The following is a 17,088-nucleotide window of genomic DNA, read 5'->3' on the forward strand; positions in this document are numbered from 1 at the left end:
CGGCGCGGGGGCCCGGGGCGGGCGCGCGCGGGCCGCGCCGCGGGCTGTCGCTCAGCGTCAGGCTGTCCTCCAGCGTGGTCTGCAGGCTGCCCGCCGAGCTGCTGCGGCTGCCCTCCGGCGACGCGTCGCTGCCCGGGGCCTGCGGGGCGACAACAGGCGATGGCGCGGCGCGCGCTCCGCCCTCCCACCGCCCCCCGCCCCGGGACCCCCGGCCGCTCCCCCGCCCCCGTCCCAGCTGCTGGTGGCTCCCAGGGCACCACCGCAGTGGCCTCCCTCTGGGCTCCCGGCCCCACGCCGCCCCGCGCTCCTCAGGGGGCGGCAGGGTCGTGCACTCAAACGCACTCAGACCCCGGCCTCAGGGCCCCTCTGGGACCTCGCTCCCGCCACCCTCCCGGTAGGCCCTCCCCCTCCCCCCACCTGCTCTGCCTGCCCCAGGGAAAGCTCTTCCCGACGCCCACCTGCTCCACCCCTCCGGCCTTCCCAGCCCCTCGACCTGCCCCGTCGCACCGCTGGTCCCCGCACAGCCCCTTCCCTGTGGATGTCCTTCCCGGTGTGGATCGCTATCACATAGACTACACTCTCCATGCGTTTATTGTGGCTCCTCGTTTCTCACACACTGCAACGCTGAGCTGTGAGCTCCCCACCACTGAAGTGTGAGCCCCCCACCGAACTGTGAGCCGCCACCCCCACGCCCCCGCAGGGACTTCGTATTCTGCTGCCCGCGGTCACCTCCGAGCCTCGCCTCGCACCCAGCCTGGCACGCGGCTGGGGCCTGCGGGTACTAAAGGAACAATGCTTGGAAGAACCCAGAGCAGCTCGGGCCTCTCCCTGAGCCCTGGTCGCCCATCCACGACAGGACTGGGGGCTCTGCAGAGTCCTTCTGCTCCATGCCCCAGCCCTTCTGTGTGCCCAGAGGTGGCCCTGCAGGCCAAGAGCTCCCACCCCCCAGATCTGCCCATCCTCCTTCACCCGGGAGTCCAAGGCCCCACTCAGCTGTCCCCCGAAGGGGCGCTCTCAGAGCCAGGGAGGGGCCCTACCTGCCGCAGGAGAGTGCAGTTGACACTCGGCGACCGCAGAGATGCCCAGGAGCCCTGCAGCGCGATCTTGGGGAGGCTCCCGGCACCAGTGCCCTTCTCCTGCGCTTTCTGGCTGGCAGACACAGCAGGGTGGAAGAACTCGGCCGGCATAGGCAGGAGGGGGCTGGAGGCATCCAGGGAGAAGGGGCTCGGGGGCGCTGCTGGGAGGAAGCAGAGGGAGCTGGGGAGCAGCTGGGCTGGCAGGCCCCTGAGGGCGGCTTGGAGAGTGAGCTCCCACTGGGCCGGCGGGGGAGGGGCGACCTAACAAGGCGGCTGTGAGACCGGGTCAGGTCTCCATCTCCGAGCCGCCTCCCCACTGTGAAAGCAAGAGACGGAGCCAGCCCCTGTGGCTCCTGGGAGGGCGGGCACTGGCAAAGCCACAGCTTTTGGAGCTAAGCGGACCAGGCTCAAGGACGGGGCCCAGATGCCTGCCTCGGGGGTGGAGAGACCGTGGCGAGAACAAGAGGCAGCCTGGTACCCGGCACACGGCACTCGCTCCCTGTGTTTGGTCACCCGGTCCTGACACCCCCAGGGTCCAGCCAGGCCTGGGGCCCTGTAGGCAGACGCAGTGTCTGGACTGCTCCACTGCGGGTGGCGAGGGGTAAGGACAGGGGGAGGGGATCACAAGGGCTGGGCTGGGCTGGTCTACCGGTGGCCAGCAGCCTCTGCCCATGGGCCCCTCAGCGCCTGCCACGGCAAAGATGGGATGAAGGAATTCAGGAATATGTAAATATGTGCACAAAGTGGCTGGACAGCTTGAATGTCCCCAGGTGGGGGGGTTCCTATCCTACCTCTTCTTCTTATTTAAGGAAAACGCAAGCGGATGGTTAACGAAAGGGGATGGGATTCCATTCCATCAGAAGGGCTCATACGCCCTGTGCCGTTTTGGTTCAGGAAGTCTGGGGTCTTGGCACCTCAGCCATCATGGCCAGTCCAAAGGCCGTGGGCTTTGGGAAAGTCCCTGGAAAAGTTACTTCAGCCCCAGCAGCTGGAAGGTGCTCCATGTGAGGCCCCCCAGAGGATTACTGGAGGTGGGCTCAGCATCTTGGGGGCCCCTCTTCTGCTGAGCTCATCTCTCTGCCCCGTCCCCCAGCCAGTGCTGTGAAACCAGACTCCTGTCGCCTGCCAAAAGGACTGGAGATGAAGGTGAGCCCGAGTGATGAACAGATCAACTCAGTCCTCTGTCCTCGTGTCCATAGTGTAGCCAAGAGCCCAAAGCACAAACACAGGATGCCAAGGATAGGACCAAAGGATAAACATCAAGACATTTTACACAAGAGCTATTGAAGACAACAGATTTCTATTGTTCAACATCACCGTGTGTGAAGATCTGTGGGATAAATACCTCTCAAATTCAGCTCTAGAAAAACATCTCAATAATTTGGCAGCTTTCCTTCTGCTTGATGAGAGCTATGTGTGCCAACCTGTTTCCATTTTCACCACAGCTCCTAGGAAGCTCAGCATGAATCTTCCACTAGCCCAGGTTTCTGGTATAATCTCGTCCCTCTGTGTTATTTGGCTCTTGATTTTTTATCCTTGTTATATCAGGCCAGAGATTCCTATCTTTCATTGTCAGTTATCCATCTGGTTCTTTCTGGACTCAATATAATAGTGTGAGCAAAAATACTAAGGAGAAAACTCAACCAGCTCCCTCTGAAGCAGACGCCCGAGATCAGGGCTGCGGGGGGCTGGCAGGGCTCTACCCCTCACCTTGGCTGCTCTCATGTTTCAGCCAGGACCTGATGGGGTTGAACGGGATTGCTTCCATCTCAGACAGAAAATTCTCTGGACCCGATGAGACGGCTGTGTTGGACAGGGGGCAGAAGCATTCACCCAGGTCCCCCACATGCACGGGTGCAGGCGGGTCCGGCTCACCCTGCAGGAAAAGGGAGGTAGACAGGGTAGGAGGTGGAGAGGGGGACAATGGCCAAGCCCACCACAGCTGCTTTCCTGTGCCTGCCCCACAGCCCTCGCCCGGGCACTCTCATGGCCTGGGATGGCCTTCTCCTCGCCTCATTCACCTGGCCCACAATCTCGTCATCTTCCGAAACCCATGTGAAAGGGCCCCACCTCCAGGAAGCCCTCCCTGACGTCCCAGGCAGGGGGCAGTTTCCCAGTCACTCCTCTCTTGACTCTGAGATCCTCAGGGCAGAGGAAGGTCTTCTTGTCTCTCAGCCAAGTGCCTGGTACAGACCCTGGCCCGGTGCAGGGGCCACATCCAGGCTGTGAGGGCGTGAGAAGATGGCCGCCGTGGCGGGGCCTCCCTGTGAGCGCGCCCTCGGGAGGGCCCCCTCCCTTTGCCAAGCCTCCGTTTTCACTCCATGAATGAGAGAGGAACCCCCTTCCCAGGCCCCCAGCAAGCTCCTCCAGAGCTGCCTCGTGCCCCCTCCAAGGCAGAGGGACCCCGAGACTGGCTCTAGAGTCCTGAGTAAAACCAGACTGTGCTCGCCTGAGGCCAACCAGGCCCCAGAAGCCATGCGCCCCGACACCCCGACACCCTGAGTGGGAGAGCAGCGCAGGGGACAGGAAGGGGCTGGGGAGGGGGCGTGGTGGGAGAAGTGTCAGAGAGGACCCTCCCCCCGTCCCCAGCCTTCCCTGGCTGATGGGGGACGGCCCTGAGGCAGTGGTGCCAAACCCAGGCTGCCCTGGGGGTCGGGGGGCCAGAGGCTCTCACACAGCAGGGCCACTGAATCCCCACCTGAGGCCAGGGCCTGCCCCTCCCCCTCCCGGCTCCTCCCGCCTCCTGGCCTTCAGGTCACAAGCTGGCAGCAGAGCCTGCAGGACCCGCACAGTGGCCCTTGCAGTCCTCCAGGCCTCTCAGACTGGCCACCTCGGGGGAAGAGGGTGGGAACCAGCCCCAGGGCAGGCTGCCCAGCTCTGCCACTCCCAGCTGTGCGAAGGGCACAAGCCGCCTCATTTCTCGGAGCCCCACGTACTCAAGTGTGAGACGGGGGTGAAGCACCCTACTGCCGAGAGCTGGGGGACAGACAGACTGCGTGCAGGTAAAGTGTGTGGCACACAGTAGGTGCTTGTGCCCGATGCGACGCCCCCCCTCCCCCATTCTCTTCAACCTCACAGCCCCCATGAGGTTGGCCTGCCAGAGTCAATCTCCATCAAATGGATAAACAATATCCAAAGCAACAAGGAGTGGCCAAGGCCACTGGATGCCATGACGGGGGCCCTGGCTGGGCTCGCTGCTGTGTGACTTCAGGTAAATCATGCCACGTCTCTGAGCCCCAGTGCCCTCATCTGACCAACAAGAGATGAGGGACCAGCACACAGCGGGTGCACTTCAGTGGTATGCTGGGAAGAAGCAGTGTCCTGGCTGGGCGGGCGGGGGCAGCCTGCACAGACCCACTGGCCCAGGAGCCCCCTGGGGCCACTCACCTTGTTGTCTTTGATGCCAGGCGGGCAGGCTGTGGGGTCCTCGAGACTCAGGTCATCACCTAGCAGGATGGACGAGGACCTGTCCGAGTTCAGGGAGAAGGCCTCCGTCTCGGCCAGCTGCACCTGCAGGGAGAGGTGGAGCCTCAGGCCCCAGGGCTGGGCTGGGGCAGGCCAGCTGTTCCAGAAAGATGCAGGGTGCTGGCTGCAGAGGCCCAGGGATCCAGCGAGCTGGGCAGGGGCGGGAGACGACACAGCAGTGTCACAGCCAGCCGAGGCCCCGGCCCCGGCTGGGCCAGAGGGCAGGCAAGCTGTCGTGGGCTGTGGACCCCAAAGCCGGTTGCTCGCCCCCAGACCAGTCGCCATCCAGGCTGGCCGGTGTGGGCCTAGCCGGCCCAGTCAGGTCTCTGCCTGCCGCTGGGCTCTTTCCTTGGCTAGCCGCCCCCACCACCAAGTGCCAGTGCCCTGGGACCATAGTTACCTCCTGCTTGTCATGGTGACACTTGTCGCAGCCAGGCGGCGAGGCGTAGTGATGGAAGATGGAGCCAGACAGGTTGTCGATGATGGTCAGCTCCCCCTCCAAGGAGTCCTTGATGATTAAAGAGACGCTGTCCAGCCACAGGTTCTCCTAGGCGGACGGGGACGGGGTGGGGACAGGCGGGATTATGGGCCAGGTCGCGGCCAGCGGGGTGGGCAGGGCACAGTGCCCCCCCCCCCCCCGCCCCCCCCCCCCCTGGCCCGGGCCCGACTCCCCCCTTGAAGGGGTCACCCCTTCAACGGCGCTGAGCAGGGTTGGGGGCCCAAATGACAGAGGTCTCTGCCCACGGCCCCCACCCAGCTGCTCTGCCAGCCTGCGGCCCCCGGCGCCCCTCGGCCCCCTCGGCCCCGCGCACCTGGGCTGGCGAGTAGCAGCGCGGGCACCGGTGCCCCTCGGCCTCGGCCCCGCCGGCCACCCCTGCGGGCCCCCGGCCCGGTGCCCCCGGGGAGCTGGTGGCCGGCCGCGGGCTGGGCCCCAGGCTGTGGGCCATCTCCAGCTCCAGCTCGGCATCCATCTCGGCATCCTCCTGGGCCTCCTTGTTGCTGTCATCCAGGTGCTTCATGAGCACGGCCACCACCACGTTGATGAGCACGAACTGGGCCGTGAGCACGAAGCTGACGAAGTACAGCGGCGACACGAACTGCAGGCTGCTCAGGCAGCCGCGCTCGTCCTGCGTGCAGTCCCGCAGCGTGTCCTGCACCGGGGCGGGGGGTGAGGCCCCCAGGGTCTCCAAGCCCGGCCTCCCCGCTGTCCTCCGTGAGCCCTCCCAGCCCAGCCCAGGCAGGGCTCTGCCTCCGCGGGGCCCCAGGAGGAGCCCTGGCCCTGGGCGGAGTTGTGTCCCCTGCAATGGGAGCACTGATCCCAGAGCAGCATTTAGGGGCGAACAGAGAAGCGGGTCTGGCCTCCCCTCCCCCTCTCTGTGCTGGAGGGTCCCGGCAGGGCCCTCTGCTTCTCTGCACCCTGCACCCTCATCCAGTGGGCCATGGAGCGCCGGCGGACAGACGGCCCGGGAGCCCTGACTGCCAGGATCCAGCCTGACCTCCCCTCCCCAGTCCGCCCGGGCGGGGTACCTTCATGATCCCGTTCCAGTTGTCGCCGGTGGAGACCTGGAAGAGTGTGAGGAAGGCCATGCCGAAGTTCTCGAAGGTGGCGTGCCGGCTCATGCCCTCGCATGGGTTCTCGTCATTGCAGACTGAGAGAGAGAGGAGGTCGGCCCAGCCCACGGCAGAGCCTCCTGCACGGCCGCCCTGCGCTGTGCCCTGGCCTCATCTCGGAATCCCCACTACAACCCTCAGAGGTGTGGGAACTGTGCCCAGCCCACAGAGGGAGAAACTGAGGCTCAGGGAGGTGGCACACAAGCTGGGGCTCAGACTCAGGTGTCACCCAGTATCAGTGCCTGAGAGAGAGGGTAGGGGGTGAGGGCCGGCCGCAAGGGAGCCCCGCTTTCTGGGCAAGGCTGGGCTGGGCTGTCCTTGGCCTGAGCCCTGGCCGCTGTGCTCGCTGGGGCAGCAGTGGCTCAGGACGGGCACTGGCACATGGTGCCAAAGGGTGTCCCTGGGAGGTCGGACAGCTGGGGTGTTCCAAGTTGGGGGGCCACCCCACATGCTTAGGGTACGCATGTGGACCCAGGCGAGCATCTCTCCAATACTGCTCCCATCCCAGGAGGAGGTGCAGATGGCTGAGGGTCGCCTGCTGTGGGGTGTCTCCCCAGTACAGAGACCCTGACGGGACAGTCTGCTGGGTCTCAGGCCTCCCCACCCTGCTGAGGCCTCGCCCAGACCCCTTCCGCCCCACCCCCACGCCACCTGCTTCGGGAGCCACTCACCCAGCTTCCCGAAGAGCTCCACGCCCAGCGCGGCATAGATGAAGAAGAGCAGCATGAAGAGGAGGCCCAGGTTGCCCACCTGTGGGGACAGCGGGCAGGGCTGGGCGGGGCCTGGGGACGGGGCGTGGGGGCCTGCGGGCTGCAACCTCCCCCCAGCTCTGTGTCCGTGTCAGCCACCTCCTGCGTGGCCTCCTGGCGGGCCCGCTGGGTCCGGCACAGGGCACAAGATAAGCATAAAGCACTTTGAAGACCCCCGGGGAGCAGCGCGGTGCCAGGCACTCTGCATTCACTAGCTCACTCACTTACACGTGATCCACGAACTGTCTTTTACCCCTACTCTCCAGATGAAGAGGCCTACTGAGAGAGGAAGTAACTTGCCCAGGGCCACACAGCTCATAAGTGGTAGGACTGGGATTCTAATCCAGCAGGCCCTCCCCAGGGGCCATGCACACAGTGGTATGCCATACACCTGTGTGGGGTTAGTACCATCCACGGATGAATGGGGAGAGGGAGGGAAGTCAGTCTCAGCAATAATGCCACCCCCTCCACGAAGCCTGCCTGGATTCCTCCAGGCAGACTGGAATGCAGTCTGACAGTGTGAGTGTAACCTGTGTGTCCCTGTCACTATCTTTGTGGTCTTGGAAGTCCTTGAGAGCAGGGACATGGCTAGATTAAGTCAGATCTGCTTCTCTGGGCCAGCACGGGGACTGGGCATGGAGAGGAGTGAATACAGGAATCATGCAGAACTGTGGGCCCCAGAAGGTTCCTGCAAACCCAGCCACCCCCGTCCCACAGCTCCCGTGGGAGAAAGGCGTCCCAGATTCCAAACCTATTTCATGTCTCCCCACTCACTGGGAACGCCTTGAACTCGCATCACGCACAAGATACGGCTCAAACACACTCTCGCCCTAGAAATGCAGTCTCTCCTCGAACCCCCAGCAGACAAGCAGGATGGGATCAGGGGACGTTCCCACCGGCTGCTGCAAAGCAAACCGCCTGGAGCACAGGCTGCCCGCGTTTCTCTGCTCCGGAGGAGGGCTTCCTTCCGAGCGGGTCCACAGCCACCCTGATGGTGTCTAATTAAACGACACTGTGTTCCTTAATGAAACGAGCGCTTACTGAGCAGCCGCGAGCCGATGGCTGAGAGGGATCGGCCTTTCCCGTCGGTACCCACTCCACCCTCAGCGTCTCCCAGAGCCTGCAGCCTCTGCCTGCCTCCTTGCCTCCAATCCCTTCTCCTCGAGGTCCCCGGAGCCCCCTTCTCAAAGGCAGCTCTGCTTGAGGCCCCCCTTGTCCAGAACCTCCCGTGGCACCTACTGCCCCCAGAACAAAGCCCAAGGGTGCTGTCCTGGCCTCGAAGGCCTGCCTGACCCAGCCCTGTGGCCCCGCTCCCAGCCTGATCTTCCAACCCCAGACTCCAGCCATGCAGGACACAGAGCCCATTTGCATATTCTGTTCCTTCTGGAGGGAAGACCCTCTCTCTGTCTTTGCCTGGTAAATGCCTCCTCCCCACCCATCAAAGCCCAGGTCTTGGGTCACCTCCTCTGAGAAGCCTTCCCTGATGCCTGCTCCCTCTGCTCCAGGCAGAGCCTGGAGGGAAGGCACTGAAGTTTCATTTTCATAGCGCTTTACATAGAACTGAGGAAACGTGCAAGGTGGGCTCATAGAGTTTTGAGGGCTAAGTGTCCCCACTCCGCGTCGTACTTGGCACATGCTTCTCTTAAAGGGCTGACGTCATTGTAATTACTACCATATGTCTCCTGCTTGAGACTGGGTCGTCCTGAGCATCACCATGTCTCCTGTGCCAGCTCAAGGTTGCCAAGGAGTCAGAGTGAGGGGTAGGGAGGAGGGGGAGGGGGCAAGGAGGCCAGGGAGGCTGGGGGCACATGCTCGCCACCCCCATCCCCATCCTTAGCAGACTTCTCTCACCTAAGTCCTGTTCAGTACTTTATAAGCTGGAACTGTTCTAAACCTCACAACAGCCTTTGTGATAAGCACTGTTAGCATCCCCCACTTCACAGCAAGGAAACTGAGGCATGAGAAGTTAAGCCACACGCCCAGGGGCTTGAGTCTAAACACCAACTCACTTCCTGTCTGCACACCCCCCAGACCAGCGCTCACCCCGTCTCCCACGTGACAAATTCCTCTGAAGGGATTTAGTGTTAGGAAAGCCACATCACCCTGAGTGAATGCCCTCGCTTCCCACCCAGACCTGGCGAGAGCCATGTCGCTTTCCCTTTGCATTTAGGCTGCTGGGAAACTCACACCAAACTCAAGAACGGAACTCACTAACACCCTTAGCCCAGATCCCTGAGAGAATCAACTTTGCTTTCACCTCCCTGGACTGTTCATCTTGTATCCTCATTTGCAGCGTGCTGTATCTGTGCTTTTTATTTTAAGATGCCTAAAGTTCCTTAAGACTAGATGAGTCATAATGAATCAATGAATGTGCCTGACGCTCACCTCACAGCAGAGGCCCCCCAGAGGGGAGGGAAAAGGGAGCCTTAAGCAGTCAGGACAGCGGGGGCGGGCGAGACTGGGATGGCGGAATTCCCAGGAGGAAGAAAGATGGGCCCGCTGTGGCCAGGACTCTATCTCCCTTCCTCTGGCCCACGGGATGTGAGGGGGCTTCCTGACTTCTCAGGGGTGCACCCAGGTCAGGGTCTCATGCCGTCCCCTCCTAGAATGTCATATCTGAACCTCTCTGTCCACATCACCATCTCCTCTGCCAAGCCACCCTACAAGGTCAAGCTCAAAGTCCTTGATACCTTCCCTGATTTCCCCAGGGAGGGTCAGGCCCTCCTCCAGCATGTTGGAGGCCCCTCCCCCTGCTGCCTTGAAGCATCTGTCTTCCCCATCAGCCTGTCTGAAAGCAGAATGTGTGTCCTCGGAGCCCAGTTCCAGGCCAGCTACAGAGCAGGCTGGCAAGCACGTGGTGGAGTCAGGAAGGAGGGGGCAGAGGGGACCCTCTCTACCGCTCACAGCCCCTGCTCAAGCTGCTTCTCTGGAGACGACATTCTGCCCAGGCTCTGGGCAGGTCTGGGGAGAAGGGAAGTCGGGGACTGAGGCCCCCAGGGCCCAGTGTGACACCAATGACAGCCAGGCGGGGCTGCTGGAAGGAGCGGCTCTCACCTGGGGCAGAGCTTGCACCACCGTGTCCAGCAGAGCCCGCATTCCTGTAGCCATCTTCAACAGCTTCAGCACTGTGGGCGAGACCCGGCCCAGCCCGCTCAGCCCAGGCCAGCGGGGACAGGCGTGTGCACGTGTGAGCACATGTTAAATGGGGAAGGAGAGTGAGAAGGTGGAGGAGCATGTAAGCCAAGGGGGCGGCTCTGTGATGCCACCACTACAAGAACGTGGGTGCAGCTACAGGGTGAATGAGGATGCACACAGAAACATGCGTGTACAGGTGTGGATGTCGGTGTAAAACGGTCCAAGAGAAGGAGGACACGCACAGCGGGCCAGAGGGATATAAAGTGTGTAAGTGTGTAATTCACCGCGAGGAGGCAAAAATGACCGACACGGGAGTGTCCACGTCTCTCCCTCGCCCTCTGGCTAAAGAGGGCTCTGGCGTCACTGCTGGGTCTCCCCACATCCCCACCTGGGGATCTGGAAGCAGGCCGTGTGCAGGGTGAAGAGGAAGAGACGCTGAGGCAGGAGGTTTTGAAAGAAGTGTGGGGACAGCCTGGGGTGAGAGGGAGGCGTCTGGGAGAAGAAAGGGGCTTTTAAGAAGCGTTGAGGACGTGTGTCCCAGCCAGTGTTGGAGAAACACCAGTGTCTCCCCAGCCGCGCTGGGTTCCTTTCATCCCAATCAGGCAGGACCACACGGGGCACGGTGTTATAAGGAGGCAGGGGTGCGGCACAGAGCTGTCGGTGGACGGGGGGCACGTGAGCGCACACACAGGAGGTGAGCATGTGCCGGGTGTGTGCTCCTCCTGGCTCCTGTTCTCCCTGCTCAGCAGGGCACCCCGTGTGCCCAAGCAGCGCGCCCCCTGCATGTCCTCACCCCACTCCTGTGCTCTCCCGCGACAAGGAGTCCTATCCTGCCCCCGCCTGTCCCAGCCCTCACCGCGGGCAATGCGCAGCACACGCATGATGCGGATGATGGTGGGGTTGATGGGCAGGGCCGCATTGATCTCGATCTCCTCCAGCGTGATGCCCATCACGGACAGCAGCACGATGGCTAGGTCCAGCTGGTTCCACCTGCTCAGCCGGGCAGAGGGCGAGAGTGGGAAGGGGGTGAGGGGCCCTCTGGTTTAGACACCCCTCGGCTAGGGGAGGTTCCCAGCTCTCCACCGTCCTGATGTGGCCCACAGGGATGTGAGGCCACCCTCCCTACTAGCCCCTCCAGACCCCACTGGGTCAGGCTCCCTCTCTTCCCCCCAACAACAGCCTCTTATCCCTCAAGCAAGGGGTTGACCAGGCTAAATAAATAGCTCTGGCCTCCTGCAGAGGAGGAAGAATGGGCTCTGACTTCTAGGTCTGAATTTGGAGCCAGCTGCTCCCTCTGTGTGGCCTTGGGCTAGTCCATCAGCCTCTCTGAGCCTCACTTGTTCCCTCTGAAAAGGACTAGCATGAGGTGTGCCCTGCTCTGCCCGTGGGGTATGGAGGATGCATGAGCAATGAGCTGAGGAGACCTGGGAGAAAGTCCTGCACCCATCAGATGGGACCATAATCCCTCCCTGTTCAGGGCTGTAGGCAGCCCCTGGGGGCCCCTGGCCATCAGGTTCCCCTGCTCTGGCTGTTCCAGGCTTCCCTGGGGTCAGGGCTGCCTTCCCATCCTGCAGCTATGCCATGCTGCCCCAGCCTGGCCCAGCCCCTCACCGGTCCTTGAAGAAGCGCCTCAGACCAAACGCCACCAGCTTCAGCACAGCCTCCAGCACAAAGACGGTGGTGAACATGTAGTTGCAGTACTTGAGGGCTGTCTCCAGGGACTAGGGGGGCAAAGAGAAACATGATTTGGGCCCATGACCTGCTTCCCACCTTCCTGCAGTCAGAAAGTCTCTACCTTTTAAGGAGAGAATTTAGTTCATTCACATTTAGCGCAATATTTTTGTATCTGCTTTTATTCCTTCCGTCTTACTTAATGTGCCCTATTTATTTTACATTGCTGTTTCCTCTTCCTTCTTTCTGCTGGTTTGGTCCAGGTGCCCCTTTTTGGAGGCAGTCTGGGGGAGTGGTTAATGGTAGTGGTCAAGAACCAGACTGCTTAGATTTGAATCCTGGCTCAGCACTTACTCTTTCTTCACTGTGTGACCTTGGGCAAGTCATTTGACTTCTCTGGGACTCGGTTTTCCAATTTGTAAACTGGAGATGATAACAGTCCCTACCTCAGAAGGTTGCTGTGAAAATTAAATGGGCTAACAGTCCAGGGCCGGACACAGAATAAACACTTGGTAAATGTGAGCTACTGTTATTCCATTTCTGCACGTTTAATCTGGAAGATCTACAACTACTTTTCTATACTGCCAACGGTTGCCTTCCTCTCCCCTGCACCCATAATATTCCCCTCCTATCATTTAAAGTACGAAACTCCTCACCTAGTAAGCAGAGGCTTTGAGAATGAACTTGCCCCTCCGTGCCCCTACATGCCCCTCACACGCACGGCCTGCAACTAGCCAGGAAGTGCCACCCTCTCCTGACCCAGTGTTTGCGCCCAATGGTCCTGCCGCCTGGGGCGCCGTCCCCCAGGCTCCATGTGCCCAGGTGCCACTGGAGCCCACGTGGCAGACGTTGAATGCAAATCGAAGTCCCAGTCCTGCCTCCGCCACTCACTGGCTATGTAATTTGGCCAGCACATTCTACCTCTCTGAGCCTCAGTTTCTTCATCTACAAAATCTGGAGAAGCTCCCCCTCCCCACCTTAGGGCTGCTGTGAGGATCAGAGAGTCAATATCTGTAGCACACCTTGTAAAGCGTCATACTGAACACACCACAGCCCCGTCACCCATGTTCAAGGCCAGGCCCACGCACCAGGAACGAGTGACCTTTCCCTCCCACTCATCTGTCCTACCAGACCCTGAGTTTCCTGGGCACAAGGCCCTGCATGGGGGGCTGCTCGGATCCTGGCCCACCCTGTTCCTGGGGTGGGGTCCCGCTGGGGCCCCAACCCTACCAAGTGGCCTCAGGCTGAGGCTGGGGCCAGGGCCAGGCTCACCGTGGGCTGGTTGTAGTGCTCCAGAGACATGGTGACCACGTTGAGGCAAATGATGAAAGTGATGAAGATGTCCAGGTAGTGGCTGGTGCACATGGAGTGGATGAGCAGCCGAGTGGGACAGTAAGTGGCATAGTAGGGCAGCCGCTGGGCCTCTACAAGGAGTGTAGGGGGAGTGGCACAGACCACAGCGGGGTGGGACCGAGGAGGGGAACAGAACACAAGAAGGGAGAGGCAGAGGGGAGGGAGAGAGATGTCGGTCCACCCCAGGCCCTGGGAATCCAAACCAGGTCTCCTCCACCCAGACAGGCAGCCACAGGGAAAGGGGCACGACGTGGGGGAGGGTGGCAAAGAGGGAAGACACTGATCCTCCATCTACCCCAATGTGCACATGGCAGGGGCTCTGGGCCAAGGGCCGGGGCAGCCCCCTCCACAGTCACCCACTCACTCCGGCGCTTCTTCTCCAGGCGCCGCAGCCGCTTCTCCTCGCGCCGCCGCGCCTCCTCGGCCTCCTGGTGCTGGCGGCACTTGTGGAAGTTCTCCACCACGACGCCCACAAACATGTTGAGCACAAAGAAGCTGACGATGAGCAGGAAGGAGATGAAGTAGAGCAGCATCCAGGGGTTGTGGTTGGGCACAGGCTGCAGGGAGCCAGATGGGGGCTGAGGCACGCTGACTGCGCGCTGCAGGGCCCCCCGTGTGTGGGCACCCCACCGCGCTGAGCTCCAGTGCAGTGGAGGTACTGACAGAGCCTGCCTTCTAGGTGGCTGCAAGGCTTGAAGGAAGTAGCAGTAGGAAGTGCCCACCCTGGCCTGGCACATGTAAGGTGCTCAGCAGAGAACCCCTCCCCTTCCCTGCTCTAGTTGCTGCCTCCTGGACATATCCACCTGTCTTCTTCTTCTCACCCACCAGTCCACCCATCCAGCCATCCACCCACTTATTCATCCATCTATTCATCCATCCATCCGTCCATCTATGCATCCACCCACTTATTCATCCATCTATTTATCCATCCATCCATCCATCCACTTATTCATCCATCTATCCACCCATCCATCCATCCACCCACTTATTCATCCATCTATCCATCCATCCCTCCCTCCCTCCACCCATGCACCCACTTATTCATCCATCCACCCATCCATCCATCTACTTATTCATCAATCCATCCACTTATTCATCCATTCATCCATCCACCCATCCACCCACTTATTCATCCATCCACCCACCCATCCATCCATCCATCCATCCATCCATCCATCCACCCACTTATTCATCCATCCACCCACCCATCCTCACGCCCATACACCCATCCATCCACCCATCCACCCATCCACCTATCCACCCCTCCATCCACCCACCTATCCATCTATCCATCCATCCACTTGTTCAGCCATCCAGAAGCAAGGCAGGAAACAAAACAGCCAGCTTTGTGGAGTCTGTGTGTGTGCGTGCATGTGTGTGGGGGGGGAGGGGGGTGGGAAGGAGGGGTGAACAGACGAAGAAGTGGTAGAAGATGCCTCTAAGTGTTCTCATTCCTCCCACGTCCCCATCCCCCACCTCCAGCTCTAGAGTCATATGGGGCCCATGAGGCTAAGAGCCAGAGGTCACTTACAGGCCTCGGGGTTGCCCACAGCCCTGACTCCATTACTGAGTGCGCCCTGTCCTGACCTAGAGTATCTTCTATTCCTTCTCCCAAGGACGCCCTCAGCCTGGACACAGCCAACCCTGGTCAGCCCTGTGTCTTGACTCAAGGCCCTGCCTTGCCCCAGAGGGGCCCCCTGCTCTCAGGGGGATCCTGGGAGTGAGGGCTCAGGCCTCCTCTCAGGCCAAGCCTCCTTTCTGATCCCTTCCACCCAGGCCCACCCCAAATCCATCCTCATCCAACAGCCCACAGGAAGCTCCCACAAGCAAACTCAATGGTGACACTCTCTTGCTATAAGGCCTTCACTGGCTCCCACTGCCCTCAGATAAACTCCAGCCTTGCCATGGGACACCGAGGTCCTCCTGACCTTCCAGCCCTGCTTCACCTTCTCCACTCACCTCCTGCCACTCTCCTTTTACTTTCTACTCCCAGCCCTCGACTCATGACTCCCTGAGCACGTCACTCTCATGCCTCAGGCATGCACCTGCTGTCCCCCTGCCAGCTGGTTCAGCCCCTCTCCTCCTCCATGAGGTTCTCCCCCCACAAGGTTCTGCACCCCTCCAGGCGGGAGCCAGCTCGGGTGTTCTCCCTGCAGAGCAGGGGATTCGGTGAAGCAAATGGAACAATGACTCACGCTACTCAAGGAGCCGCCCTGATGGTGGAGGATTCAGGCCAGGAGGGTGAGGGGTGGGCTGTGGGTCTTGCTGACACCAGTTGCAGACCACTGGGCCCCAAAGACACAGTGTTGCTCCCCCGCTGCCTGGGCCTGACCAGGCCCCAGCCACACTCACCTGCTGGTCCACAGCGACAGCGTCCAGTCCGTTGTACATGATATTCACCCAGCCGTCTTTTGAGGCCAGGACAAAGAGGGACATCAGGGCCTGGAAGACACAGGAAGGGGAGGGTACAGGGGTACAGCTCAGGCTGCATCTGCTCCCTCCTCAGCTCTCCATTTCTCCGTCTCTGGGAGGCAAAAGGACAAAGAGGCCCACTCCAAATTGAAGGCAGAGCTGTGCCCTCAACCGACAAACCTGCCATATATCCTGTAGGCATTGCTGCAGGAGAATGAGCACTGGACCAGGAGTCCTGGGCTCCAGTCTCAGCTCTGAAATTAACTGGGCAAGAAAATTCATGAACTCTTGTCCTCTCACCCACAGAATGGAGCCAATACTTAAGGGCCTGCCTGCCAGGTTTGCTGGGAGGGTCGGCTGAGACTTTAAACTGGAAGGTTCCTGACAAACATAAGGGGCCCTGCCACTGTCACCCCAAGCTTGTTTCCAGCACCTGAAAACAGGAGCTCGTGAGAGACGTCAGGAGCCCTGGGTCACAGCCCAAGCTCTGCCACTTGCTGGCTGTGTGACTTGGGGCAAGCGCCTCAGTGCCTCTGGGCTCCAGCTTCCTTGTCTGGAAAGGGCAATAATTCCCCTCACCAATGTGAGATTTTGAAATGGAGGTGACCCCCAGGAGACAGCCAGCCAAGGTTCCTACACAGACTGCCAAAGCAGCCCCGTGTCCCTTCAGTGGGGCTACACGCTGGTCCTAGAGCACCAAGCACAGAGCCTCGCACACAGCAGGTGCTCAATAACATTTCTAAGGTGGACTGAACCTGTGCCATCCTTGCAGTGCCCGAGCGTGCTGGTAATTAGTGGGTTCACAAAGGGTCCAAGACCACCAGAGGCTGACTGGAGCTCACAGGCCCTAAGCCAGAAGCCCCGCCCCATCCTGTGTGCTCCCCCACACCTCTTCACTCGTAACCCAGGGCCCTGGACCAGGCAGTGGGGCTCTGAGATGGCTCTCCCGCCCTCACTGGCCTCTCCTTCCTATCCAGCCAGCACAGGAATGGTGCTGAGGGCTGCCCAGAAAGGGCTCAGGCCCAGGAGCTGGGCAGGGCAGAGGACACAGAGGGAGCCCTCCCTGCCAGGCCAGCACATGAGACCCTCACATGCCATGGGGCAGTGTCCCTGTGAGCCCTCAGATCATAGAGCCCTGAAGAACAGAGAGCCCAGGACTGGGAATCACAGACCTGCTGTCAGGTCCCCACGGACAGATGAGCACACTGAAGCACAGAGGGGGACTAGAACTTCCCTGAGGGTGCACAGCTGGTAAGTGGGCCAGGAAGGAATAAAGGCCCTGGGCTGTGCTGTAACCCCTCACATTGCTGCCTGCTGAGAAGACCCTGCTTACGGGTCCGGGGCATCAGCCTGGCAGCAAGCGTGCCCAGAATGGGAGACAGCTGGGGACGCTCCATGGGGGACAGGGCCAGGGTCTGGGCCTGGCACTGAGGTCAGGGGTCAAGAGTAAGCTCCTACAAGGCCTCCACTGGCTTTCGCTCAGCTTCCTGGAACGGCTTTTTTAAAGGTCTGCTTTACCAACCATTGAGCTGTTAACAAGATGAAAAGCCACTGCTTCTGGAGAACCTGGAGGGGACGGGGGAGCGGCTGTGTCCTAGTTCCTGACCCCCTTTTCC

General features: G+C 60.7%; 1 protein-coding gene across 1 annotated transcript in view; it reads right to left on the bottom strand.

The window, feature by feature from the left end:
* CACNA1I (calcium voltage-gated channel subunit alpha1 I) overlaps positions 1-17,088 on the bottom strand; it is a 103,573-nt gene that overhangs the window by 2,927 nt on the left and 83,558 nt on the right. The window contains exons 23-36 of the mRNA XM_046646699.1: positions 15,413-15,502; positions 13,425-13,617; positions 12,980-13,131; positions 11,648-11,757; positions 10,893-11,026; positions 9,956-10,026; positions 6,824-6,902; positions 6,069-6,190; positions 5,354-5,692; positions 4,942-5,088; positions 4,464-4,586; positions 2,787-2,952; positions 1,038-1,234; positions 7-139 (exon numbers count right to left, since the gene is read on the bottom strand). Coding sequence (XP_046502655.1) covers positions 7-139; positions 1,038-1,234; positions 2,787-2,952; positions 4,464-4,586; positions 4,942-5,088; positions 5,354-5,692; positions 6,069-6,190; positions 6,824-6,902; positions 9,956-10,026; positions 10,893-11,026; positions 11,648-11,757; positions 12,980-13,131; positions 13,425-13,617; positions 15,413-15,502 — 2,056 coding nt within the window. The remainder of the gene's footprint in view (positions 1-6; positions 140-1,037; positions 1,235-2,786; positions 2,953-4,463; positions 4,587-4,941; positions 5,089-5,353; positions 5,693-6,068; positions 6,191-6,823; positions 6,903-9,955; positions 10,027-10,892; positions 11,027-11,647; positions 11,758-12,979; positions 13,132-13,424; positions 13,618-15,412; positions 15,503-17,088) is intronic.

Source organism: Equus quagga, chromosome 19 (assembly GCF_021613505.1).
Source record: "Equus quagga isolate Etosha38 chromosome 19, UCLA_HA_Equagga_1.0, whole genome shotgun sequence".
In the NCBI taxonomy this organism is placed as follows: domain Eukaryota; kingdom Metazoa; phylum Chordata; class Mammalia; order Perissodactyla; family Equidae; genus Equus; species Equus quagga.